At 36.1% G+C, this 22,195-nt stretch overlaps 1 protein-coding gene across 2 annotated transcripts in view; it reads left to right on the top strand.

Moving 5' to 3' along the window:
• Positions 1 to 22,195, top strand: part of PIK3C2G (phosphatidylinositol-4-phosphate 3-kinase catalytic subunit type 2 gamma) — a 328,570-nt gene that overhangs the window by 46,612 nt on the left and 259,763 nt on the right. The window contains exons 8-11 of one of the 2 annotated variants that reach the window (XM_030841385.3): positions 4,024 to 4,146; positions 8,163 to 8,196; positions 13,769 to 13,967; positions 19,741 to 19,863. In XM_030841385.3, the coding sequence (XP_030697245.2) occupies positions 4,024 to 4,146; positions 8,163 to 8,196; positions 13,769 to 13,967; positions 19,741 to 19,863 (479 nt within the window). The remainder of the gene's footprint in view (positions 1 to 4,023; positions 4,147 to 8,162; positions 8,197 to 13,768; positions 13,968 to 19,740; positions 19,864 to 22,195) is intronic. The other variant, XM_060305870.2, reaches the window with a different exon arrangement.

Here is a 22,195-nt window from a genome sequence, read left to right as displayed (position 1 = left end):
ACCTTTATGCTATAGAGACAACTTCTTTCCTTAAACTTCATGAACCAAGCTCTGCTAGCTTCAAACTCTTTTTCTGAAACTTCCTCACCTCTCTTAGCTTTCTTAGAATTGAAGAGTTAGGGCCTTGTTCTGGATTAAGCTTTGGCTTAAGGGAATGCTGTGGCTGGTTTGATCTTCTATCCAGACCACTGCAACTTTCTTCATGTCAGCTGTAAGGCTGTTTCGATTTCTTATCATCCCTATGTTCACTGGAGTAGCACTTATAATTTCCTTCAAGCACTTTTCCTTTGCATTTACAACTTGGCTAACTGTTTGGTGCAAGAGACCTATCTTCTGGCGTGTCTCCCCTTCGACATGCTTAATGTCAAATGATATCCTCACTAAGCATAATCATTTCTAGCTTTTGATTTAAGGTGGGAGATATGCAACTCTTCCTTTCACGTGAACACTTAGAAGCTATTATAAGGTTATTAATTGGCGTAATTTCAAAAGTTTTGTGTCTCAGGGAAGAGGGTGGCCCAAGGATAGGGAGACAGATAGGGGAACAGCCAGTAAGCAGAGCAGGCAAAACAGTATGTATAGATTAAGTTTGCCATCTTATATGGGTGAGGTTCATGGTGCCCCAAAACAATTACAATAGTAACATCAAAGATTACTGATCACAGGGCTTCCCTGGTGGCGCAGTGGTTGAGAGTCCGCCTGCCGATGCAGGGGACACGGGTTCGTGCCCCAGTCCGGAAAGATCCAACATGCCATGGGGCGGCTAGGCCCATGAGCCATGGCCGCTGAGCCTGCCCATCCGGAGCCTGTGCTCAGCCACAGGAGAGGCCACAACAGTGAGAGGCCCGCATACCACAAAAAAAAAAAAAAAAAAAGATTACTGATCACAGGTCACCATAACAAATACAACAATGAAAAGTTTGAAATATTGCAAGAATTACCAAAATGTGACACAGGGACATGAAGTGAGCAAATACTGTTGGAAAAATGGCACCAATAGACTTGCTCAATGCAGGGTTGCCACAAACTTTTCATTTGTAAAAAAATGCAATATCTGCAAAGTGCAATAAAGTGAAACATAATAAAATGAGGTATGCCTGTTTAAGGTTTAGGTTTCCTTTTTAATGTACCTACATGGAATCAAACTATATGTACTTTTTGTGCCCCGTATTTTTCACTCAATATCGTTTTTGTGATCTATCTACATTATTCTATATATGCTTTTGAATTATTTTCATTACTGTACATTACTCAATTAGATTAGCAAACTTCAACTTATCTATTCTACTGTTGATGTACATTCAAGCTAATCTCAGGGGGTTTTCTAGGGTACATAACTAGGGCCATAGACTTACAAGGTAATACCAAACATTTAATTTGGTCATACCCATTTCACAATATATAAGAGTTCCCGTTGCTTTATTTTCTCACCAATGTATGGTATAGTCCAACTTTTAAAAATTTTGCCTACATGAGGTATATGTAATGAGATATTATTTCAGTTTTATTTTGCTGACTACTAATACCTTCATAATTCTTTACTCTTTTTAAACATAACATCAAACTGTATACTTTCTATCTTACTTTCATTATGATGTCATATTTATTAAATCAACTTTCTTGAAGTTTAATTTATATATATAAAATAAAATACACTCATGTAAACTGTATACTTTGACTAGTTTTGAAAATGTATATACATATATAACAACCATGAAAAACAAGATATAAAACATTTCCGTTACAAAAAAAGTGCCCCATTACTTACCTGAAGTAAAAACCTGCCATCCTAGACATCATGGAACTAAAGATTTACTTTCTCTCAATATGTATTTCTTTTATCTGATCTCCAGTAGAATTTTACTAGAAGTGACAAGTGGTAAGAGCAGAATCCTTGCCTTCTTGCTAAACTTAGAAAGTTAGTCTTTCACCACTGAGTATGATGTTATTTGGAAGTTACATGGTTATGGCATGAAGTCAGTTGATCCTTGCTAGGTTGAAGAAGTTTCCTTCTACTCCTAATTAGCTAAGAGTTTATACCATAACTGGGTGATGAATTTTATCAAATACTTTTTCTGTATCTATACAGATGGACATATGATTTTTTTCATTTATTCTTCTCAAATTTTAAAAATATCCTTGCATTACTGGCATAAACCACACTTTGTAACAATTTAGAACCCTTTCTACATATTTCTGGCTTCAATTAGCTAATATTTTGTTAAGGATATTTGCATCTGTATTTATGAGACACATCAGTCTATACTTTTCTTATAATGTTGTGGCTTGATTTTAACATTGGAGTAATGCTGGCTTTATAAAATAAGTTGAGAAATATACCCTCTGACTCTGTATTCTGAAATAATTTGAGTAGATTTGGTTTTATTTCTTCCTTAAATATTTGATAAAAATCACCAACGAAACCATCTGTTTGGAGTTTTCCTTATAAGAAGGATTTTATTATAATTTCAATTTCTTTGACATAGAGTTATTCAAATTTTAAAGCCATAAATTTGCCTCTAAATTTTAGTGGCATCCCACAAATTCTGATATGTTGGCCATCATCTCTTTAAATATCTCTCTGCCCCATTCTTATCTTTCCAGAACTCCAAATGCATGTATGACTCTGACAGGTATTAGATGGTATGTTCTGGTTTTTATTCCCACTCTTTTTCCCCTTTGGTTTTGGTTAGGATCATTTCTCTTGACCTATCTTCAATTTCACTGATACTTTCCTTAGCTGTGTTCAATCTACTGATGAGTTCATTGAAAGAATTCCCCATCTCTAATACCAAATATATTTTTATATTTCTATGGTTTCCATTTGACTCTTGTAGTTTCCATATCTCTGCTGAAATTCCCCACGTGTTCATGCATGTCGTCCACATTTTCCACTAGATCCTGTAATATGCTAATCATAGTTACTAAAGGTCCTTGTCTGATTGTTCTAACGTCTGGGTTATATATTCTGTTATGCTTTTATTATGTAAAGTTGATAAATCTAGTCAAGATTTGAGCTTTGTGTTTTGTTGTTGCTATCATTATCGTCAGGGCACATCAGGCTTCAAACTCCTCCAGTGATTAGTTACTATTACCTGTACTTATATAGGGGGCCTGCAGTACTAGCGACTTTTTCTCTGTTCCTGCTTCACCCTCAGCTTTCAACAGTCCCTGATTGCCTATGCCGCAGAGAAGATCTCTTGCAATACTTTTTTGTGTCTCCCCTAGCAGTGCTTTGCTCTTGTCTATTATTCAAAATAGACTCATTTTTGTAGTAGGGTAAAGGGAGTTCTGTGGTAATGATCAACCACAGCCTTAGGCAGACTGTTTTTGATTCTCAAGATTGGAACTTTCTTAGCATTTCTGCCTCAAGAATGGAACTTTCTGGCAGCCAAACTGTCCCTTATATCTGCACTTAGTCTTGTACAGGAGAGAGTTTTCTGCCCCTCCTCCGTGGTTTCTGACTGCTGATTGGTATCCATGTAGGATCCTGGACTCAAGACAGGTCTCCTGCCCCTACCCCAGGAGCAAAAGGTTTCTGCTTCTACCATTCTCTCATCAGCAAAGGATCTTAACCCATGTCCTACCTCTCCCCCAGAAAGGTTTTGCTTTTGCTCCCCTGCTCAAAAAGCAAGAGATTTTTGCCTGGGGTCAGGGTCACAGAGGATTTCTATCTCTTCTAGTATCATCATTTTTTCTAGTATCATAAACCAGCAACTTAGAGCTTTTGCTTCTTATGAGAGAAAGATCTACAGAATGAGATCTTTCATACCTCTCTCCCAGAAAGCTGATCACCTCCTACATACTGCACCTCTTTTGAAATAAACTCCATTTTGAAATCCTCCATTGGAATGACTGTGATTCTGGAATTGACAGAGCTGATGTGTTTTGAAAAGCCAACAATATTAATGATACAGATAAAATACATTAAAATATTATGGAGTGAAAGAGAGGTAGTTTAAAGATAAATTAGTGTCCCCTTGATTGCAATAAGTTGTAAGATGTCAATCTTTTCATCTACAGCAAAATCTGGATAATATTATTGACAATGTTAAAAATATATGCATTGTTCTGGGATGCGTGGAGACCAAACAAATTACAGATGCTGTAAATGAACTAAATCTTATTCTTCAGAGAAAAGCAGAGGTAAATACAGTCATTTATTACACAGTAATTATTTTAAACCTATGTTCAATAATTAATTAAGGAGAGTGAAAGACTTTTGACTAACTAGCATATATGTGGTGTGTGAGTGTGTGTGGGTACATGTACATTTCAATCATTTGCGGGTAATGGAAACTTAATTCTATTATACCAAAAGGATTTAGTTAAATTAAAAGGAAATTTCTTATACCTTTGAAGTGTAACTACAATATAACCTTCAAGTGAGACTGAAATCAACTCTACAATCCTACCTAGATGAATATGCTTATATAATAATATTCACAGGCAAGCGTTTGTATAGTCTATTAATGGCTCTCATGCACACCAGAGTATGCAGATGTAAGCACCCATGCTTGCATGGACAAGCACATATGCAGGAAAGAAGAGATCAGTTCACGTGGTATTCTTTGCTGAATCTTCAAGGCACACTGCTTCTATGATCTCACATTCTGTGATGATTTCCTGGTTTTTCAGTTTAAAAAATGAGTACTATGTGATTGGTTTTTTAAATCTCAGAAATATGATGTAGATTACGTGTGATTATTGCCCAAGAAAAAGATTAGGACATCTGGTTACAACAAATCATTCAATCTTGTTATTAGTTTAGCACGTGATAAAGCCAAAAGATATGATGCTGCTGATAATAATAACTAATACTTGATAGTGCATTGCAATAATAGTTTCATTTACGTATTACTTAATTTCACTTCATTTTTATTTTATTTCAATTCATCCTCACAGCAATACCTTGAAGTTGGTATTTTAAAGTTCATTTTAGAATTAAAATCTGATGCTTAGAGTGCTTGTGTACAGAGGATTAATAAGTGGCAAAACAGAGATTTGAATCCAGGCCTCTATACACACTCCAGTACATATGAAACTTCATGAGAGAGTGATTGCATTCATTCATTATCTGGATGGATAGGAAAAGCAGAGATTATATTACCTTGAATGTGTCAGCCTTGAAATTTCAAAAAGATATATTTAGAAAGTAGACAATTATACTAATATATATAAATCGTCATGCTTATTTTTTCAAATAGATGACTGATAAAAATCAGTAATTTCTTAATGTTGGACTTCCTATGTCTTATTATAATTAGAATTGTGGGTTTTTGTGATTAGATGTAATAATGAATATAGAAATTTAATTACCTTATTTGCATTACATGAACAGTGATAGTGATAACTAAGAAGCAAAAGAGTTATACCACCAAAAGATTTTCCAACACTTGAAGTTAAGCCAGGATACCAAGGTAGTGAGAATTAACTTTCAACAAGGCATTCGTTTCTCTTAGATTATCACATTTTGGAGATATTACAAATACGTAGAGCTGATAATAAAACACAAAGAGCATAGGGTCACACAAAGATGATTTGAATTCAAGATCTACAACTTTCTAGATGAATATCCTTTGGAAAATTAATTCATTTCTCTAAGTTTCAGTTTTCCTCATCTCTAAAACAAAAAAGAAAACAGAATTTGAAGGTTTCTTGTGATATTAGAAATAATATTAATAAAGGGGGCCAGATGATAGTGCATCTTGAATGAGAATCATCATTATTATTACTGGAAGTTGTAGGGATGATGCTGGTGGTAGTTTTTTAGACTCTTCCTCATGAGGACAAGATGAAAGTTTTAACTCACACAAGCACCACTTAGGACCCTCCTATCTCAGGGCCATTGGTTACAGCCAGCTTCACAACAAATATGAGCCTTTGCTAGAGTAGGAGACCAGCTGTATAAATGTGCACACATGTCTTTCCATCTGTTAAGACCACTTGGTTGTTCTTCAATTTTTATGTCCTGCTCTTGATGAATCAGTAGAAACAAACTGATCAAAGAAGGAGGAAAATCTAATTTTAGGATGAAGCACTTCAAATGCTGTTAAACTAGTACTAGCTATAAAAAGCTTTACCTTTAAACATTCATTTTCTGAAACTCCCTAAAAGAATGAAAATGACAATTTTCTCAGAAATATCAAACTTTCAATATATCTGAAGCCAAAAGAATCCTTCAAGGAGAAACTAAGTATTGATATTTCCTAGGAAAGCTATGAACAATTATAATTATCAAGAGAAGCTCATATTCACACTGCACATTTCTTATATACTTATGAGCAGTAAATTGTATGTGATTATTCATGCATAGAAATGAAGAAAAAAGTTGACAATTAATAGTTTTATTCCATATATGTCAATGGCCAAAGTAAATAGTTCAATATCTCCAAATAAATGTCTACTCCAGATTCTACTTATTTTGAGGACACTTTAAAAGTTCACATATCTCACATCATTCAGATTTTTTCTCCATCCATTTTTCCATCCTATCTTAACTATAGGCCCACCTATACAAGAAAATTGGCACGAATAATAAGTACCTTTTACAGAATTTGTTCATTAACCAACTGTGGCTAATAATGCCAAAGTCATTCAATCTATCCACCCACCATAAACCTAAGATTAAAGAAATACTGAGAAATATGTCTTCTGCCAACAAACTCAAAATTCAGAAGCTTTCCTTTTTTCTTGGCTGCATTTTTTGGTAAGAGACTATTTCCAGCCATACGTGGAAGTAATTAAGTATTTATTAAATGTAAGTTTTGGCAAAATGAAAAATTGTATCACAAATGCAGTTGTACTCTGTCTACTGCATGCTCCCACTCAGCACTGTAAACAATTTTCCATCCTTCAGAATTATATTCCAGAAGCTCACATATTTCCATTAAATACACAATAAATGAACTACAAAATAAAAAATACGGTCTTACGCATTGTGCTGTAGGTGGATGTCATGGTGATCTTAAAATACTAGTTTACATTTCTGAATAAACTGAATTCTAGTTAAGTCATGCTGACATGTTTAATAGTCTCACCCACATGGCTGGGGTAAAGATCTTATGTGTAGTTGTTAAACCCAGTGGTTGAAACTATGCTCAGATGAAATATTTTACCTAAGAGAAATGCTTCTGAAAAGGTTCATGTGAATGATGCTTTTAAGTGAAAAGTTGTATGTAAATTTAATTACATTCTAAACACTACAGAAGTGTTTTCTCTCTAAAAGGAATACTGTAGCAAGTTCTTTGTTACAGGAAAATGATTATTCCCTAGTTTATTTGTTTGAAAATCCAGCTTTTCATTAATTGGATTTCCTTAAAAGCAAACTTGTCAAAGCAAAATATTAAAAAAATTTAGTGTCAATTAAAATGGATCTTATTAGAAAACTGAATTTGCTTTTGGACTGAAACGTCATTTCTAATGAACCTGTGAATCACCTACCTTATACAGTTTTCATGATAATAAAGTTATAACCAGTAAATACTAAACCACTAAAGTAATTCCAGGCCTACAATAGAGATAAACATAAACAAACAAGCAAACAAATAAAACCACCAAGCTAATGTATATGAACTTAAATGACAACAAAAATTTCAGACAGTATTTTTTTAAAATTCAGGATATGATCTCAAGTGTTTGACTATCATTTTTTTAACCCTAAAAAGTAAAGGAAACTATATAGTGAATCTGTATGATTTTGCACCCTTCCATCCAGCCTTCTTTCTGTGCTGCCCAAAGCTTGTATCTGAAGTGACAGCTAAAATAAGAACTGAACGCACTAAACAAAGAGAATTACAAATCTTTTATATTAAAAGTTTAGTCACTGCTGTGGAAGGGGGATTGAGTTTAGGCTATATCTGTAGAACTGTTCTAATAATAGTAAAAAAAAGGCTGAGCTTATGCTAAAGATTTCTTTTTTTTTTTTCTGAATCAAATAACCTAGATTGCTGATTACAACAGTCAGAAGGCTTTTCTTTCATTTTACAATTTAGATTTCCTCTGTTTAGTAAGCAACATTGATATATGACACCAATAAATACATTTTCTTTTTATCATGCCAGAGAAATTTCTGTAAGTAGACTTTGTATATTATTGGTTTGGTTTCCTAAATTTGTTTTCTGAATAACAAGTGTATCTTTGGACCTGTTTTTCTTTTTCAGAATTTTCATCAAAATTCAGAAACTTCAGCAAAAGGTAAAACATACATGCATACTAAACAAATTATAAAACCAAAAATAATTTATATTTTTCAATTTTTCTCCAAATATTATAACACACACCAAAAGAATACTTTTGAGGGAAAAAATGCTTTGTTAAAACTTTATTTACTGATGGAAGTGATTATTCTGCAAGTGAATAAAAATCCACACTCCCTAAACTTTTGGCCTGAGGTTTTTTAAAAATAGGGAAAGTCAAGAGAGCTATAAAAATTAAAGGAATACTGAAAATATCCTTACAACAATTCCAAGAAACGATAAAATTTTATTTAGCTAATTATATCTTGAAGAGAAGTCAGAAATGCCAGCAGATGTCTTTCTTCAAAGTCACAAATTTCAAATTTAAATTCAAGTTCTATTTGAAAGACCAATTTAACATAACAGGTAGGAGGATTGGTTCTGGAATAATTAGTATTCACAGAAGCTCTGAGCCTACAAAACTGCAAGCCACAGGAGGACTTTGCCTCTGTAGAAAAGAGCAGACTGTGACAGTGTGGTGTAGAGGAATCAGGCAGAACTGGTTTTGAATCCCCACTCTGCCCACTTTTTGACTCTGATCGTAAAGAAGTAAACTTTTTGATCCTCAGTCTTCCTAATATGCATAAAAGATAGGATACTATGTAAAGTGCAGGGTGTGGTCAGGGTTGTTCTTGTTTGCACAGGCAGATGGTATTTGGCTTATGAACACTTATGAGTATCTTTAAGGAAATGGTCTGACTCACAGATGTTCAACTAACACCCCTGGATTCAAAGGTGACAGTGAAGCACAAATGATAACCCCAATCTGCCCTCCACACCCTTAGTGGTTTTCAGTAGAAAGTTATGTACAGAGCGATAGCCCCTCAACTCTATTCCCACCACTCAAAACAAGACATTCAATTACATGGGAAGAACTCCCCCACTTCACATCATAGAGGAAAATGAGACAGCAAAGGATATGGGACAAAAAAATCTGTGCTAATGCAAAAATCTAGGCATTCATAAAACTCCAGAACACCACAGAATAAGGGGAGAGATAGACACCCCCTAACAATGTTTCTAACACAGAGTCCAAGTGAAAGTGCGGAGTGAACAAGCTGGAGGTATGCCTATATGAAACTGGCCCTTTCTTCCTTTCTATTAGGAATGCTGGAATAAAATCCCCTCATCCCATGTTCCTCAGGGGTTGGGATATGAGATCTCACAAAACTGCACAGAAATGTTCCCAGGGACTTATATTCTATGCTAAGACATCACAGAGAAGGAATTAATTCTATGGATTAAAAATTCCCATCCACAGCTCTCATAAGCTTTTGATAAATCAGAATTCTCATTCTGCAAGATAAATATATTTTTTTCTAATATTTTATTATGTAGAAGCACCTTACAGCAGTTTATGGAGCAGAAAGAAAGAGTTTGCTGAAATGACAGCAAAATGAAATGAACATTTGCCAGCATATACATGCAGTTGCTTTCTATTCGGGTACTCTGAAATAAAATTCTAGAACACTCTTTACACAAAATGTTGATCCAACAATAAGCCACTATTATTGATGATTCTTATACTTAATATTCTTATTGATTAACCTCAATATACCTTGAAGCTGACAGGTTTGATCATACCTGTGCTCTACACCAGTGGTGAACAAATCTGGCACGCTGCCTGTTCGTGTGAACAAAGTTTTTTTTGGAACATGAAAAAAACCCCAGATTTTAATGCAGACCATGTCTGCAAGGAAAGTACAGCCTTCATTGGACACAAGAAGCATTGGACATAGGATGTGACAAACAGTAACGCTATAGAGACCATTTTCCTTTCAAATGTACACTAGAATAAAGTCATGTACTCTTACCACTTCATTTCCAAAAAAACCAAAACAGATTCTAATTAATGCATTTTAATTGCCTATATATTGTCATTGTTTCTTTATTTCCTGATAACTATAACTCTTTTCTCATTGCAAAATCAGGTGTGATAATTATTATTTCTCCATATTTCACCACCAAGCCCAGTACTTTGAGTCCTTAATACATTTCTGATGATATCTGAAATGCATTTTTCACCCAGAATACCGGAAGTAAAGCATAATGCATAAGCACACATCCCTACACTACCTCAAAGATGCAAATTATAACCTAAAATTGTATTTCAGCACAAAAAGTAAGAGTAGAGTTTGAGTAATTAACCAAATAATTAAGATTCTCCAAAATGTGTGCTGGAGCTTGAATTAATGAGATCTCTCACTCAAGTTTATGATTTGTGTATTCATTTGCACAAGATTGGGAATTATTAACGAGAAGTTGGTGCTTCCTGCTTCAGAGTACCAACAGCACAATCTGGGGACTGGAGAAACAAGATGTTTCTATAAATTTATAATTCTCTGCCTCCTGTTGTTCAGGAGAATCCCTGTTGGTTGGCCTCCAGAGTTTGAGGAGGCCTCTTTAAAGACTATTTTTATGCTGCTTTACTCTTCTGTTTCATTAATTGCTACTGCTGATTTCTCAGAGAATTTTAATTACAGCTCTTTCACTCTGCTTGTCACTTCAGGCTGTTTCAACAAAGGACACAATTTTAGAAATACAGCAAATAAGGAAAATTTGGCCATCTCATGAATTTTGTACAAATTTATAATAACTGTGTTGAACAACAAAACATGTTTAATTAGGGGCAGAGCTACTGAGGGACAGGATGTGGGAAGAAGCTCCATGATGAAGCTGGCCTCTTTCCTGAGTATCCAAACGCCTGGGCACTGGAACACTGCAGACTGTTGGAGGAAACATAAAGCTCTTCCTGCTATTTTCTTTTCAAACCAACTAGGAACCAAAAAGCAATTTATGCTTGTAAACTACTTACGAGAAAGTGCACGTGTTTGAAAAAACAGCAGTACTGTGTGATTTGACACTGAACATGACTACGCCAAATGTGTGACCTGTTCCGTTCCTAATCTTAATGGACATTTCTGTTTCTATAACTTAAAATATGAAAACCTTTAAATATGGTACAGTGAATAAACACATTATGTGAATTAAAAAAAAAAACAGATCTTAGGAACATAAGTTTTAAGGATGTGCTTACTTGTTCTCTCAACGTCTCCTCAGCTTCCCAGGGTTCGGCCACCTCGCTCTCGTGGGCTGTGGCCCCGGTGGGGCTCGGAGCTGCACGTGACCCAGCCTCCCGCGGGGTTGGAAGCGGGGCTGGGCGGTGGAGCCCCGCCCCGGACCTGGCCTCGAGGGCCCCACCTGGGAGAGGTGAGCACCACTAGCCTTGCTCAACCTGTGGAAGAAGAGCCTGCAATCTGGAGAAGAAGAACTGGTGTTCAGGCTGGACCACTACAAAGCCAAGGCCACGCGGCACGTCTTCCTCATCAGACACTCCCAGTACCACGCGAACGCCTCCCTGGAAAGAACCGCCCTTTGACCCCCCGAGTCGTGAACCGGAAGTACTAACTGGCCTGGAACTCACCAAGCTCGGAGTTGAAGTTTAATAAAATCGTCCGTCCGTCTGTGACCAGCGCTATAGAAACCTCCAACAGCATCAGCTAACACCTGCCAGGCGTCTGGAAATTCAGCACAGCCCTGCTGGGGGGAAGGCGGCCCGTTGAAGCCGACCCGCCCGGGTCTCGCGGGAAACGGAGGCTGTGCGGAATCACGAGACTGAGCTCGGATGCAGGCCGACTTCTGGAGCTGCCTCCATGGGCGGACGACGAGCATCTTCAGCCGCTACACCTTGAGCGGGCGCGGCCGTTCCCTCCACAGGCGGGCCCCGCGCATCCCTCCGCCTCGGCCGCATCACCCACCCGGCGGTACCGCCCGAAGGCCGAGGAGCTGTGCGGACGCTCGGACGCTCGGACGCTCGGGGACACGGCCTTCAGGCCTCCGGACCGAAGGCGGACCCTCTGAGGGCCGCCTCGAGGGGCCGCTCTCCTCCTCAGCCCTGCGCCCAGCTACCTGCGTGGGAGCCGGCGATGACACGGTTTCTCCCCTCTGACTCCCCGCATGGGCTGTACTGCCGTTTCGTTTCATTTCTCCAGGACAAGGCGTCGGAAAAGTAGAAATATCTAAAATTCAGCATATCAGTACATATTTCTGGCCCAGGATGGAAAAGGGAACGTCAGGTCGTATCTTTGGCAGGGTTTTCTACGTCACTCTCATCTAACAAGACGCACCTGTGGGGTTTAAGGAGGCCCTTTTGGGGGGATTGGACGAGGCCTGATGTATCAAGGGGTCTTGGTCATGACCACAGGAGCCTTGCGACCCCCGACCCTCGAGACTTCGTCAGCAAAGACAGGCACGGGTGACTCAGGAGCAAGAGGGCGCCAGAGCTTCCATTCATGACACTTCACTTTATACATTCACCTAAGACCCTTTGTCACTTAAATATGTGTCAAAGATTTTCCTCTTCTAGGTTAAAAAAATAATTTTAAAACATAATTTTTATATTTGAGATTATTCATTTAACTTCTAAAACATTATAGTTGAATATTAAAAATAATTTCAAGTCGTGAGCATTATTATGATTATCGGCCTTCACTCATTCACTACTGCATACAAAATACCAGCAGTCAGTGTTATTCACTGGCCCCATTAAGAGTCTGACAGTGAATCCTACCCAGGATGACGTTCGTCATCCTCATAACCTTCTCCATTGTCATGGCGCCATCTTTCCTGCTTTGGATCAGAGTCCACCAGTTCTGCCTGGTCCATTTCATCAGCCTCTTCTGCTTCCTTCCCCTCAGAGAGGAGTTTTTCCAGCAAAGCGTCTATTGGGAGAAAGAACACCATTCTCAGAAAAATTTACCTTAAATTCGATGATTAAGGGACACTTTTCATGTGCTCTACAGTAAATTGGCATGCCTTCCTTTAGCAGACGCTTGGAAACTCCTGGCCTCTGTACTTAAACAATTTTATTCATTTTTTTTTTTCCTTCATGACAAGTCACTTCTGGGAATAATCAATAGACTCCCTTTAAATAACTAATGGTAAAACTCAAGTAAGCCTTTGATTTTGAAGAAATGTAGTAAATATCATAAATCTTTCACTTTAAACTTATTTCAGATCCCAGCCATGTACTAATACCATTCTCTTTTTATAGCAGCACAATGTATATGATTAGTGTTCAGTTAATGGCAAACATCATAGCATAATCAAACTTATTATGATTAATTCTTTAGATGGAGTTTGTTTAAAGTACTTATAAGCCATGTAGATAACATGTACCTTGTCTGAAAATTAATTCTGAACAATAATAATCTAAAACAAAAATATTGCAAATTACAGTTGATCAGAATGCCAAATTAATAACCCAAAACTCTGATTTGTGATTAAAGGTTGTGCTTCCCAAATTTCTGCAACTAAAGATATGAAAGCTTATTAACTATCTATACTACTAGCAACTAACCCAGGCTGCATACAGAGGTACAGATGGCTAATTGGCTTCAGTTGGTAGAGGGTCATTTAAAATAAATTTTCTTTAAATTTTGTTATAAAAATTTTCAAAGCTGTAACAGATGGTTTTATGATAAATATTGCCCTTCACAGATGACCTGACTTCTATCCCTTTCCCCACCTAGGTTTGATAGAAAGAGTGACAACTGAACTATCTACCTCCATCTACCACCTAATTGATATCTATTGCAGCAGCTTTTATGCAGATTTCCAGCCTCTAAATGCACCTGTGCATAGTGTTTCCTGCGTAAATCTGGGGCTCCATTCCCACCTTAGCTTCACAGTGTATGCAGCCCACAATATTCCAGAGACCTGGGTGCACAGGTAAGTAATGATGAGGTTTTTGCAAAAGGGTTAATTAATTTTGTGTAGCTTCTAATTGAGAATAATTTGCCTTGTTCTTATTTGCAGGAGCAAACATTTTATTTTGAAATTTAATCAGCATGGATTTATCCATATTCTTAAAATCATTTACAACTTTATTTCCAGTGCACATTCCTTTTCCCTCAAGTCTTCTCCCATTCTCCATATTAAAAATAACTGCATGTTGTCCATGTATCATTATGGAAACAGAAAATGCTCATCCTACTTAGTGATTGCCCTAAATTTTTCATTTTTTATGTTTGAGTTTAAATGACTAATGCCAATTAACACAGAGCAAGATAGCACACACACATACAGGGTGATGGGGAGTATTTAAAAATAGAAAAAAAGTCACTTTGATTCCTATCAAGTTGTGAGCAGTAAATATTTTGTGAGATTAGTACATTGATAAAGTGGGAATTAGCCAAGAGTTATTTGAGTTACAATAGAAATTAACCACATTTATGCATGGAACATTGCCAGATTTTAGGTTGACTCTGTTATATAGTATTTTCTTGAATAACATAATTAGAGTAATATTATAATAATTTTTTAAAATTCCTTATGGATTAAATCTATAAGAAAATACTGATTAAATCAATTAAAGTTGATAAGAGAATAGTAATTTTCTAATGGATTTATTGTACCCACTGCATTTAGCATCTCAAAGAAAGGCTAAAAGAAACAATTTTAGAAAAAAGAGAAATAATTTTTATCTTGGAGTGTATTTTTGCAAATAACAACTGTACAAATATTTATAGAGTTAATTATAAAGGAAATTTTACCTTCATATGTAAAAAACAAAAACTCTATCATCTCTCTGTCTCACATATGCATTTCTTTAAAACCCATGGGAAAATTGTCTTATGCTTTTTCTTAATTTTATGAAGAATTTTAAGAGGCTGATGTATAATCTAACAAATTGCCACTCTAATGAATGTTCTCATAATTTTTAAATCATTACTATATCCTTATTAATTTTAATTCACATGGAAAAACTATGTAGCCAGATAAATACAGATAAAGCTATATGCATAGAGCATGTATTCAGTATTTATATATGGTGGGAAATTTAGTTCTGTTTATTTTTTCTATTGTTTTTCTATTCTCTTTTTTTTATTTCACATAATCTTTATTATTTTCTTTCTTTTAGCTTTGGGCTGAGTTTGTTCTTCTCTTTCTAGTTCTTTGAGTGTAAATTTAGATTATTGTGATCTTTTTTTTAAATTTTTAATTCTTTTTTAATTTTTTTTAAATTTTATTCTTTTTTTAAAAAATTTTTATTGAAGTATAGTTGATTTACAATGGTTTGTTAGTTTCTGCTCTACAGCAAAGTGAATGAATTATACATATACGTATATCCACTCTTTTTTAGATTATTTTCCCATATAGGTCATTACAGAGTATTGACAAGAGTTCCCTGTGCTATACAGTAGGTCCTTATTAGTTATCTATTTTATATATAGTAGTGTGTATATGCCAATCTCAATCTCCCAACTTATCCCTCCCCTGCCAAGCTTTCCCCCCTGGTAACCATAAGTTTGTTTTCTACATCTGTGGCTCTATTTCTGTTTTGTAAATAAGTTCATTTGTACCATTTTTTTAGATTCCACATATAAGCGATATCATATGATATTTGTCTTTCTCTGTCTGACTTACTTCACTCAGTATGATAATCTCTAAATCCATCCATGTTGCTGCTAATGGCATTATTTCGTTCTTTTTTATGGCTGAGTAATATTCATTGTATATATGTACCACATCTTCTTTATCCATTCATCTGTCAAGGGACATTTAGGTTGCTTCCATGTCCTGGCTATTGTAAATAGTGCTGCAGTGAACATTGGGGTGCATGTATCTTTTCAAATTATGGTTTTGTCTGGATATATGCCCAGGAGTGGGATTACAGGATAATATGGTAGCTCTATTTTTAATTTTTTAAGGAACTTCCATACTGTTCTCCATAGTGGCTGTGCCAATTTACATTCCCAACAATATTCCCTTTTCTCCACACCCTCTCCAGCACTTATTGTTTGTAGATTTTTTGGTGATGGCCATTCTGATTGGTGTGAGGTGATACCTCATTGTAGTTTTGATTTGATCTTTCTTCTTTTAATGTAGGCATTTATTGCTTTAAACTTCTTTTTTTAGTACTGCTTTTGCTATATCTCCTAAGTTTTGGTATGGTGTGTGTTAATTTTCATGTCTCAAGATATTTTCTAATTTCCTTTTTGATTTCTGTTTGACCCATTAGTTGTTCAAAATTATTCATTTACTTATTCATCTCACTTATGTGGAATCTAAAAAACAAAACAAAACAAAATGAAAACAGACTCTCAGAGAACAAGTGGTTGCCAGAAGGGAGGGGTGGGGATGAGGGTGAAATAGGTGAGGGGGTTAAGTGGCATAAGCTTCCAATTATATAATAAATAAGTCACTGAGATATAATATACAGCATAAGGAATATGATCAATAACATTGTAATAACTTTTTTTACCCATACAGATGGTTACTCAACTTATCATGGTCATCATTTCATAATGTATGCAAATATCAGATCATTATATATTACACCTGTAACTAACATAATATTGTACAACTATATTTCAATAAAATAAAAAAGAGAAACTAAAAAGTGTTAATTCCCATTAATTTGAGAATTTTCCAATTTTATTTCTGCTACTGATTTCTACTTTTATTTTATTTGTTCAGAAAATATACTTGGCATGATTTCAATTTTCTCACATTTGTTAAGACTTGTTTTGTGACCTATTTTGTGATCCATGTGCACTTGAGAAGAATGTGTATTGCCCTAAGCTTGGGTGGACTGTTGTATAAATATTTGTTAGGTTCATTTGGGCTATAGTATTATTCAAGCCCTCTGTTTCTTTATTGGGCTTCTGTCTGTTTGTTCTATTCATTATAACCAATCTTGAGATCTTCTGTTATTATTGTGTTGTTGTCTATTTCTCCTTTTCATTCTGTCAATGTTTGCTTAATATATTTGCTTCAATTTGGGGTGCATGTATATTTACAACGTTGTATCCTCTTGATGAGTTGACCCCTTTATCATTATATAATGTCCTTGTCAGTTGTGACAGTTTTAACTTAAAGTCTATTTTGTCTTATATAAGTATGGCCACTGCTGCTCTCTTTTGATTACCATTTACATAGAATATCTTTTTCCTTTCACTTTCAGGGATGTCCTTAAATCTAAAGTACATCTCTTGTAGACAGCGTATGGTTGTATCTTGTTTTCTAATTCATTCAGTTATGCTATGTCTTCTGATTATAGAATTTAATGTATATTTAATGTAATTAATGATAGGGAAGGACTTTCTATTTTCATTTTTTCATTGTTTTCTATCTTGTAGCATTTTTGTCCCTCTTTTCCTCTCTTGCCATTTCCCTTTGTGTTCTTTTGAGTTTTTGTAACGGCATACTTCAATTCCTTTCTTATTTTCTTTTGTTTATCTTCTATAGGTAGGTGTTTTCTTTGTGGTGACGATGGGCCTCACATAAAACATCTTATATTTAAAACACTGTTTTAAGCTGATAACAACTTCAATCAGATACAAAAACTCTACTCTTTTCTTCTCCCCTCACCACACTTTATGTTACTGATATCACAAATGGCATCTTCTTATATTTTATATATTTTTATTATTAAAGTTTTTCCATACTTTGTCCATTATAGTCTATCCAGAGTTAAAACTTGTTCATGTACCACCATTACAGTCTTACAGTATTCTGTATTTGTCTGTATATTTTTCTTTACCAGTAAGCTTTTATACTTTCATATGCTTTCGTGTTGCTGTCTAGCATCTTTTCATTTCAACTTGAAGGACTCCCTTTAGCATTTCATGTAAGTCAGGTCTAGTGCTGATGAACTCCCTCAGCTTTTTACCTGAGGAAGTATTTATTTTTCCTTCATTTTTGAAGGACTGCTTTGCCAGATATAATTATATTTTTTTCTTTCAGAACTTTGAATATATCATTTCCACTCCATCTGGCCTTTAAGGTTTCTGCTGAGAAATCTGCTGAAAAACTGATGAGATCTCTTTTATGTGGCAGATCACTTTTCTCTTGCTGCTTTCAAAATTCTCTCTCTGTCTTTGACTTTTGATGTTTGATTTTAATGTGTTTTAGTGTGGTCTTCTTTGGGCTCATCCTAGTTTGGTCTGTTGGGCTTCTTGAAACTGAGTGTCCGTTTCCTTACTGACAATTTACAAGTTTTCAGCCGTTATTTCTTCATATCAGCTTTCTGCCTCTTTCAGTTGTTTCCTCCTGGGACTCATATAATGTGTATATTTGTCCTGTGTGTCCCATAAGTCCCTTAGACTTTCTTCACTCTTCTTCATTTTTTTTCTTTTTGTTTCCCTAACTGAATAATTTCAAATACCTATCTTTGAGCTCACTGATTTTTTTCTTCTGCTTAATCAAGTCTGCCCTTGAACCTCTCTACTGATTTTTTTTTCAATTCAGTTATTGTATTCTTCAGCTCTAAAATTTCTGTGTGGTTCTTTTTAATATGTTTATCTCTTTCTTGATGTTCTCATTTTGTTATATATAAAATTCTTTGTCAGGTGGTTCATATACTTCCATTTCTTTAAGATTAGTTTCTGGAGATTTATTTTGTTCCTTTGCTTGGGCCATGTTTTCCTCTTTCTTCGTATACCTTGTTTTACTTTGTATTGGGATTTGAGCATTTGAAAAAAACAGCTACCTCTCCCAGTCTTTATGGAGTGGTTTCATATAGGGGAAGAATGTTACCAATCAGTCCAGCTAGAGATTTGCGGGGCCTTTCAAATATTTTCTGTAGATGCATATTCCCTGGGCTTCTGTGATGCACACTACACTTTCCCTGCTCCCCTCTCTTCCTGCCAATGCAGAGACCATCAAGCTGCATCAACCTCTGTCTGTTGCCCCACATATCCTCTGGAGTGGCAGCAAGCCTCCCAGCTCTTCTTTGTTCTCCTAAATCCATGGTCCCCAGGCATTTAGAGTATATCATACCCTGTCAGCATTCTGAGAGAGAAACCAGTCCCTCAGGCAGCACCCCCCAAAAAAGCTGCAACATTGGAATCACAATCCAAATCTTTCCCAAGGGAGAAGCTGGGAGTTGGGGGTTTTCTCCTATTCATTTTGCACTGAGCTGGGGGGAAGTGGTGAGTGAGTTTGTGCTAGTTCAAACCATTGCCTTTGTTCTCAGAGTCCTCCAAACTGGCAGCCATTCCTATTCTGCATTTAGATTCAGAAAGAGAGAAACTCGTCCCTTGGATAGACCCCTAAAAAGTCTGAATGTTAGGCATATGTTCTAGTCTTCTCTTTCCCAGCGAAGGGAGAAGCTGGGAGCTGGGAGTTTCCTCCTGATCCCACTCTGCTGTGAGGAGGAGCTCTGCAAAATGAGTGCCATGAATTTTCCTGCTGATTTTTATGTGGCCGGTTTTGCACTTGCCTGTGGTGCAAGAGCCTTTTAACATGTTTCTGGATTTCTCGCAAAGGAAATTGAATTGGTGTCTCCGGGGGGGAAGGAGGGTCTAGGGCTTCTTATTCTGCAATCTTGCTGAAGTCACCAAACATAAATTCTTAGTAATTTTTAAAGTACACTCTATACAAGCAAATAGCACTTTATCATTTCATTTGACTTTTAACTATAAAAATAATTGACCCATATAGAAAACTGGTTCCTTTATAGTGTTCAGCTTATTGAATCAATGTTGTTTCTTTTTAGGTATAAAGCATTTTCTTTTTCCTGTTGGCTTACATATGCTGGAAAGAAACTGTGCCAAGTGAGAAACTGCAGAAATATTCCAGTCAAAAAATTGTTTTTTTTCTTGGTCAACTGGAATGAAACGTAAGTTTAATCTTTATTCTGGCAGGATCATTTGTCTAATAAAGATCAGGGGTTTTTTCACCCTTTTCTTAAGTGAAGGGTATGATTTTTTTAAAATATTGTCAGTTGATTTGATTCAGTGATGTGATAAATATGCTAGGTATAATAGATAACTGATTTCAGTTCAGCAGATTAAAGGTCCGTTTAAAAATCTAGATAAGTGTCCAATCTACGTGTGTTGAACTGCTCAAAGAGGGAAATTGGGAAAGGGAGAATTATTAATCATTCACAGACTGTGGATAAAAGGAATACCCTCTACTTGGGGTTAGAGGGAGGTAGATTCCAGATATAACAAAGAAGAAAGAAATCACCTAATAACATATGTAGTCTCCATTTTTCCCCAAAAGCCAGTTATAAATTTCTTTAAACAATCAAGTTTTTGAACAGTAATTATCTATGCATTGTGTAAACTGTCACCTAATTTGGGGTAAGCAACTCCTACTTCATAATTTTATAGAGATTTATTAAATGAAGAAGGAAGAGTACCTTCTTGACACTATCCATGCCTTCCTCTTCTTCTCTGCCTCCCACCTCAAGCCTTTGCTTTACTCAGAATCTCAGGGGGCTCCTAGGCTCCATCTATGGTTTTTATATGGTTACCATTGCTTTTCCTTGCTATTCCCATGACACTGCTCTGCTGTCCTTTCTCTGGGGTCTCCACTGATCCGCTGAGAACCAGTTTTCTTCCCACCACAAGTAGAAGCAAACTCCCCAGCCTACTATCCATCAGCCATTTCAGAAGATCAGGCTTTCTTAGGAGATAATTTGACTCCCAATATTGTACTGTCCTATTGATATGTATGAGCCAAAACTTCTGGGACTCTGAAGATGGTGTTAGAATAGTACCATCTATCCCACTCTTAGTGTTACCACAATCAGTGGAGACTGAGTCCTGAGGCATAATATGTGTTCCTCAATTCTTACGTACTGCAAAGCAAATCCTTCTTCTTCTAGGTCTGTGACAACCTTTATCTCTTCTTGAAAACCTGACCTTCAATTACAAAATCCCCTTCCATTGCACAGAATCATTTCTGCTTGTAAAATTCTTTAGTGGCTCCCCAATTCCTATAAGGTAAAATACAAGTAATTTAGCATAGCACACAAGGCCCTCTGTGGTTTGGTCCCTGCCTATCTCTGCACTTTCATCTCTGGAGTTAGCCCCACTGTCTGCCCATGCACCCAGCCAGCCACTCTCTGCGTCTGATCTACTTACCCTATGAACTGAGAAATCACGCCTCTGCTAGGGGTCATCCATCTGTCAGAAGGACAGTGTCTTCACTGCCTACTTTGGGAACTCCTAATTATGTTCCAGAACACTCCTCCACCTTCTCTATAAACCCTTTCCTGTATCATTCTGTGAAAATTGGCCACCTTTTCTTTTTTCATTTGGTCTGAACCTCAAAGTACTGTCTTATGGTCGCTTACTGAATGTGTTTGTTTACATTTCTGTTTGCTTCTGCTAAAGGATACAAAGATTTTTATTTTCAAATTTTAAAATTTTATCCCTAGCAGATAAAGCAGCACCAAGACAGAGTAAGAGTCCAGGAAGTGTAGCTTGGAAAGTGAATGAATTTTGTATAATAAGTGATTCCTCAAAAATGCATTAACCAGCTCAATTACTAGAATTATTCTTCTGACTTAATTAAAACATTCCTGGTTGTTTCAAAAAGTCAGATTCATTTTCAACTGACAGATATGTGCTATTATTTAAACAATTCAAGGGGAAAATCTACTAATGCTAAAGTCAAAGAAAAAAAATCTCAAAATAAATGGAAAATCATTAGTGTTGTTGGAATAACTTCATTGGTATACTTTTCTTCTCTTCCTTCAAGAGTGCATGAGTGTTTCTCTTCCATCCTCCCTATCCCACCCCTCTAGGTGGTCACAAAGCACCGAGCTGATCTCCAAGAGGGAGGAGATATGGGGACATATGTATATGTATAGCTGATTCACTTTGTTATAAAGCAGAAACTAACACACCATTGTAAAGCAATTATACTCCAATAAAGATGTTAAAAAAATAAAAAATAAAATATAAGTAAAAAATTTTAAAAATAAATTAAAAAAACAGAGTGCATGATTGTTATCTTTCCTGTGAGAGTTTCTCACAGGAACAGAACAGATACTGTCGTCTCCATTTTACAGATCAGAATATTAATGTTTATGAAGCTTAATTAACTTGCCCCAGGTCCCACAACCAGTAAGTGACAGAACTAGTGCTCAGACCCACTCTGACTCCAAAGCTGAGGTTTTTACTGTGATTTTCATACTGTTTCTTACAACATATAAAATC

Source organism: Globicephala melas, chromosome 10 (assembly GCF_963455315.2).
Source record: "Globicephala melas chromosome 10, mGloMel1.2, whole genome shotgun sequence".
NCBI lineage: Eukaryota > Metazoa > Chordata > Mammalia > Artiodactyla > Delphinidae > Globicephala > Globicephala melas.
Note: the sequence above shows the minus strand (reverse complement) of the source record. Positions and strands in the feature narration are given on the sequence as shown.